The sequence below is a fragment of the Scomber japonicus genome, chromosome 19 (assembly GCF_027409825.1).
Source record: "Scomber japonicus isolate fScoJap1 chromosome 19, fScoJap1.pri, whole genome shotgun sequence".
Taxonomy (NCBI): domain Eukaryota; kingdom Metazoa; phylum Chordata; class Actinopteri; order Scombriformes; family Scombridae; genus Scomber; species Scomber japonicus.
Genome location: NC_070596.1, coordinates 12,542,667 through 12,548,666, shown reverse-complemented (window position 1 = coordinate 12,548,666; position 6,000 = coordinate 12,542,667). Strand labels below are relative to the sequence as shown.

Sequence of the window (6,000 nt, the reverse complement as noted above, 5' to 3'; positions counted from 1 at the left end):
GGTATTGCACAGGTATGGTGAGGCTCATAGTGAAGCCCAAAAAACAAAAAACAAACTCAATCGGTTGATCAAATGCACCTATTTGCCATCAGGAAACGATTTCTTCCTGCGTCACTATACAAACCTCACAGTATTCCTGAGTATTTGCCTGAGGAACACCTTCTGACAGATCACAGCATCGCAAATAAATGATATCTTCTAGGGGGCTTCAGAACTATTCCGTGTGAAGGTAATTCTTTGTTTTTGCAGTTTGAGCCCTTTTATCCAGCAAGTGACCCATATGTTTGTTTTGGATGTGTCAGATTCTTTTGTGTTTAAACTGGACTTCTATCAGAGCAGCAAACAAAAGGCACTATCCAAACTCTTTCAGACTCTGGGTGCAAGGCTTTTTAGTTATTTTCAGATAGAAAGTGAATATACTCACGCTAACACAGAAATTGACTCTGCATTATTATTTGCCAATGTTTTGGACAAGGTCAGAAGTTATTTTCTATTTTAACTAGACTTCTATCACTAGTCAAAAGAGTTGTGTAATGCTTAATGTTTTATTTCTGTTGTGTGATTTGCTTGTCCTTGCAATTGACAGTCAGATTTGAATGTGAAATATAACATTTTCAGTCAGTATATTGAAGACAAAAGGAGTGCAAATAAGTAGAATTGATTGAAAGATGAACTAGAAGTTTTCTTAGAACTAGAAATTGTCTTTTGGCCAATATTTAAAACTTAAAAAACTCAACATCAGTGATTACAATCACAGCTATATTTAGGCCTACCAAAATGAATCCTAGGCCAAATCCAAGAGCAGGGAGGGACACTGAAAACTGTAAGCAGTTCATTGTGTTTGGGGGAGGTTTTTATGGCAATTAGTTAATGTACTTAAAACATAATTTCCCCTAGTGTGAAATGACCTCCATCTTTCAAAAATAGCCCAGGACGGTCATGTCAAGTGTGAGGGATGCTTCCCGTAGTCTCTGCATCTCTCTGGGCACCACGCCGGACATCGCTGTTACCATTGATCCAGACTGTGAATATGAGAGGAAAATAAATGAGTGTAATAAATACTTTGGTTAATGAAGAACATAAAGTTAACTATGCAGGGTGACTCAGTTTTTTATGTTGACAATATGATTATGTGTCACATCTGTAAGTCAAAGTAAGTATATTTGTACATCGCATTTTATCGTCAGCTGTCTAAAGCCAAGTGACCAAGACTGTGCAGACAGTTTGTGTCCTTGTATACAATCCAACTCCCCCTTGTGCCTGTGATATAAATTCATATATTATGTTGAAATGCAGACCTAAAATCCATGGATTAGTTGTAGTTCAGTTTCAGATCAGGTCTTTAAATAGACAAAAAGGCTGCTCTGGTTGATGTTTATCATTTTGCTGATTATCTATAGATTATTCTGTTAATATATTACCACCTTTATATTTGTCTTGTTTTTATTATTTTTTTTATTAATTAATGTTTTAACTTTTTGTTTCATTTCCCCTGTGTCCGTCTTAGATTTCCATGCTGTTGTAGTGTAATGTAATGTAATGTATGGTGTTCTCAGTTTACATATTCTTGGACCCTATCTATTTAATCAGTCACGTGTATACCACTTCTGTCCAGCCTCTGTCATCTACAGTCAATAAACTCGAAAGTTAATTAAAAAAAACATGAAAAAATACGATCGGGTCCATTTAAGACTAGCACATTCGGCTGAATGCGAAAACGACTTTTATGGAGAAAATACTACTAATAATAAATCGTTTGCAATTCATTCTACTTTATAATAAGTTCTTATTTCTGAAAATGTGACTAAAGAGTAGTAATTTTATATACTGCACATACTAATAATGTGGCGGTCTCCACAAATGTGTCGTAAGTGCGATCTCAACACACAGCTGAATTTACTTGCTTTCAAACATGGCTACCGACGGCACGTAGAATCTTGTTTTTGGGGTTAACATTGCGGATTATTGTAGCATTTGGACCACATGAAAGCAATTTGGCACATAGAAAACCACCAGTGTAGCGTTATTACTATCTTGTCGCGCAAATTAAGTTGTTTTTAACGAGGAACTGGGAGATGTTTCGTCGCGGAGCGGCAAAGAAAGACCACAACAACAAACCAGTGAAGAAGGATGTGAGTGACAGTGATAAATACGCCGACCTCTTGGTGTTCGGCTATGCCTGCAAACTGTTCCGAGACGACGAAAGGGCTGTTTACCACGAACATGGAAAGCATCTTATCCCATGGATGGGGGACAAGAACATCATGATTGATAGGTCGGTTGAACACTCAGACCGAAACCTTATGCTAACCATCTATCCTGTCCGTTAGCCTATGTCCAAAATTCAAGGGACCACTTTTGGAGTTTGTCTTGCAGAAGCTTGGGAATACCAGCAACTGACGACGAATGTCTTGTTTCTTGTCTGCTAACTTGTTTTTTGGACATTCAGCACTGCAGAAAAAAAGAGAGAAAATGAAAAAATAAAAATGGTATCTGAAGTTTCTCGAGTAACATGCTAAGATGCAAATATCCCAGCCAAGTAACAACAACTATGATTATCAACTATCAATTTGATTAGGTACACCTGCTAGGGCTAATGCAGTCTAATGCAACAACAATGATATAAATAGGTTGGGCAAAGCTGTAATAAAAACCCAATACAGCTCAACAGCACATACAACCTCCACAACGATCTAAAAGTTTAATTAACACCACTTTAAAACTGTTTACACCAAAACAGAACCCTATGACCTTGATGAAGGTGATAGTTATTGCAGTGTTGTTGTGTCAGGTTGCATTAGTTTAAGCTAAATGTGCCATATAGATTAGCATTATGTTAGAGACAAACAAAAGCATTAAAATGCATTAGCTTTGAGGTTGGTTTTGTATCTTGGCATGTTGGAAGAATTTCCTCTGGAAACTTTTACTCTGGGCATACTTTGTAGTTGAGTTATATGACAGTAAAAATGGGAGTGAGGCACACAGAGGATGTTTGATTCTGTTTGTCCTTTTCAAATGGAGTTTTTGCTGTAAAATACCTGTCTACACAAAGCAAATGTCCTGGGATTTTCTTATTTGCTGATATCCACAAGGCCAGAGCAAATTCTAACCAACACTAAAGTTACTGCAGCGAAGGTGATTCACAATGTCAATGTGAAGCTATTACTGTGGTCTTTTCAGCCTTTCTATAAAATGCTGAGCTGCAGACAGTGTGGTCATGCTTTGTCATGCCATCTACAGTACACAACACACAAAAACAATTTTAACCACAAAATAGTCAATGGATTTATTCTGTTGAATCACCTTGATCTGCAGTGGCCCAAGTTGTGTTTCATTTGTACAGCCTATGTATGTGTGTCTTTATCACATAACCCAGTTCTTTCCCCAGCAAGGTAGGCTAAGGGGTCCTGCCAAACCCCGAATGCCAACCACAGCACCCCATTTCTTTGTCTTCATGAAGAAACTTCAACTGAGAGGTGGCGTAGAGGGACGAACCCAGGAAAATGTCGTCCATTTGGGTTCTTACGGATAGGTATTTATGTGCTCGGGTTTGTGTGAATGTAACTTTCTTTGCAGATGTAGACGTAATGATGAGTGTTACAGGGGGGAATTGAACCCTGTAAGGTAAGAGGCGAGTTGCTTTAATTGTTTTTCTTTTGATGTAGGGTTGTTGGTTTGTAAGCCTTTTCTAGGAAGGAAATAACAGCAGAAAGCTTGCTAGGTATTTGATGAGCATTATGGACCATTAAGCCCAATGACTTAATTAGGACAGTAGTGTTCTTTGAGTATTTTGAGAACATTTCGCAACTTAGTATTTTACAAGTACACAGACCTTTAGAGCATTTTTTGATGTTGTAAATGTCGGGTTTTATCTGTCCCTCCCCCGGTAAGTAGGCCCATGTTGTGTATAAAAGTCTTTGTCGACTTCCTTCTCTCTAATTCTTTTCATCATCCAACAGATACGATGGGCGTGGTCACTTACATGACCTTTCAGAGTATGACAGCGGGTCATGGAACACATCATACCAGCTGTCAGAGGAAGAGGCCAGAATTGAGGCGCTGTGTGATGAGGAGAGATACCTGGCCCTGCACACTGACCTGCTGGAAGAAGAGGCTAGACAAGGTGGGCAGGGGGCACTCGGCAATTGCATTATTAAACATTTAAAAAGTTAAATAACATACACATGGCACACCTTAATGTGACTCTGCTGATAACTACATTATCCACATTTATGCTATGACGATATAACTTTTGCTACCAGAATTAGAGTAAATGGGAAAATGAGCGGAGCTAGAATGATGAATTGGCCAGACTGAGGGATCTGTATCAAGATGCATTGTTTATGTTGTGTGTTTATGTAAAAAATAGTTCAGGGTTAGTTTTTAAACTCATATATTGATATCCGTGTTGGCCTCACAAATCCAGTATTGATCTGGCTACATAAATCAGTAAATATGATAGAAATTAAGTTGAAATTATGGGCAATCACCGGTATTTATTGGGCAAAGCACATTATGTTATAACAATATTTATGAATATTATTTATTTTCCTTTCAAATAAACAGTAAAAAGGACTTCAAGTCTGTTATTGTCTTATATGACATTAAACATGGCCATTTGTAGCTGCTTTTTATACTTGTTATGACAGACTTACAAGTAGCTTAACACTGTTCCACTGACAAAACACATACACTGTTAACATGGCACGGCAGCTTGGCCACTGATTTTTTTTTTTTCTTCTGAGTTGAGGATTTTTAGTAAACTAATTACTTTTGTTTCAGACCTTGGCCCTGTTTCAGAAAGTGGGATTACTGAAATCTTTGAGTTTGTGAACCCTGAGATGAAGGAAACTCTCTGTTTCAGTTCCAGGAAAAGAGAGCTAACTTAAACTCTGTGAAGCTAACTTGCCCGCTGGCAGGTTTCCTTCAACAAACCCCAAGTCTCTCTATGTCTCCTCCCTCCTACAGAGCCAGACACACTGTGTCATTCATTCATTCAGTCGGTATCAAAGCGCGTATCGAAGCACATTCATTAGCGGAGTTTTACTGTCTGTCAGAATCTAAGTCCTGGTTGGATATTAGTTTGTAACTCAAGGACTTTCTGAAGTTACCACTTTTATCTACATCAGTCACTTCTTTGAACTGTAGTTCTTGCTCTCACATTCAAATGTTACACAACATGAATTCTCCCTCAGCTCAGTGTAAAACCTCTGCATGTCCCTCTGTTATAACACTGTGACTCTGTGCACACAAGACAGCTGTCAGTTTGTCAGAGCGGCTCCTGCACTGAAATCTTTATTGGATTTAATATGTGATTAAAATTTAAATAGTTGGTATGAAGCTGTAGACACATGGGGTCAACAAAAAGTTATCTCTATCACTTATGTGATTGCGCACACTGATGGAGCATCATTCCTATAATTTTGAAAATTATATGTTAATATTTATGAGTGAGCAGGATTGAGCAGCTGAATGCCGTTCAGCCAATATACAAACAGATGTTTAAAATTTTAAAATCTACTGCGTTTTAACATTGACGCCTTTTCAATTGCAAATCACCAAACAGCATTATTGGATCAGATTGTGAGCTTACAGTCATGCCTCTATGTCTTTGATCTGTATATTTTGTAAATCTTTAACTATATGTTTCATCTTCAGCTGCCTCCTGTGTTTTGTCCCCATCAGATTAAAGCTGAACAAATATGTTTAAATTGTAATGTAGGCTACAGCCTGATACATCACTTTATCATCATTAATAAAATGTAAGTCTGCTAAATGATTCATTAATGGACAACACTTAACATTAAAACTTTATTGTGTTAACTTATTGACACTTTTCCTGCTCTGACTCAGGCCTTTTTTTCTTTTTTTCCTTCTTTTTTTAAAGATAAATGCGTGACCACATACACATGTATTAATATCTCTATGTCTACTGATTAAAATGAAGGCTCTGCCTTCAACTTAACTGTTGCCATGGTGAATTGTAGTATCGGAGCTCAA

The 6,000-nt window shown here is 37.7% G+C and overlaps 1 protein-coding gene across 4 annotated transcripts in view; it reads left to right on the top strand.

Annotated features, from left to right (window-relative positions):
• Positions 1-1,924: 1,924 nt before the first annotated feature.
• Positions 1,925-6,000, top strand: part of sfswap (splicing factor SWAP) — a 55,819-nt gene continuing 51,743 nt past the window's right edge. For 2 of the 4 annotated variants that reach the window (XM_053339922.1, XM_053339921.1), the window contains exons 1-2: positions 1,925-2,275; positions 3,960-4,123. In XM_053339922.1, the coding sequence (XP_053195897.1) occupies positions 2,076-2,275; positions 3,960-4,123 (364 nt within the window). In that variant the 5' untranslated portion in view covers positions 1,925-2,075. Of the gene's footprint in view, positions 3,533-3,959; positions 4,124-6,000 lie in introns of all 4 variants that reach the window. The other 2 variants (XM_053339924.1, XM_053339923.1) reach the window with 2 other exon arrangements.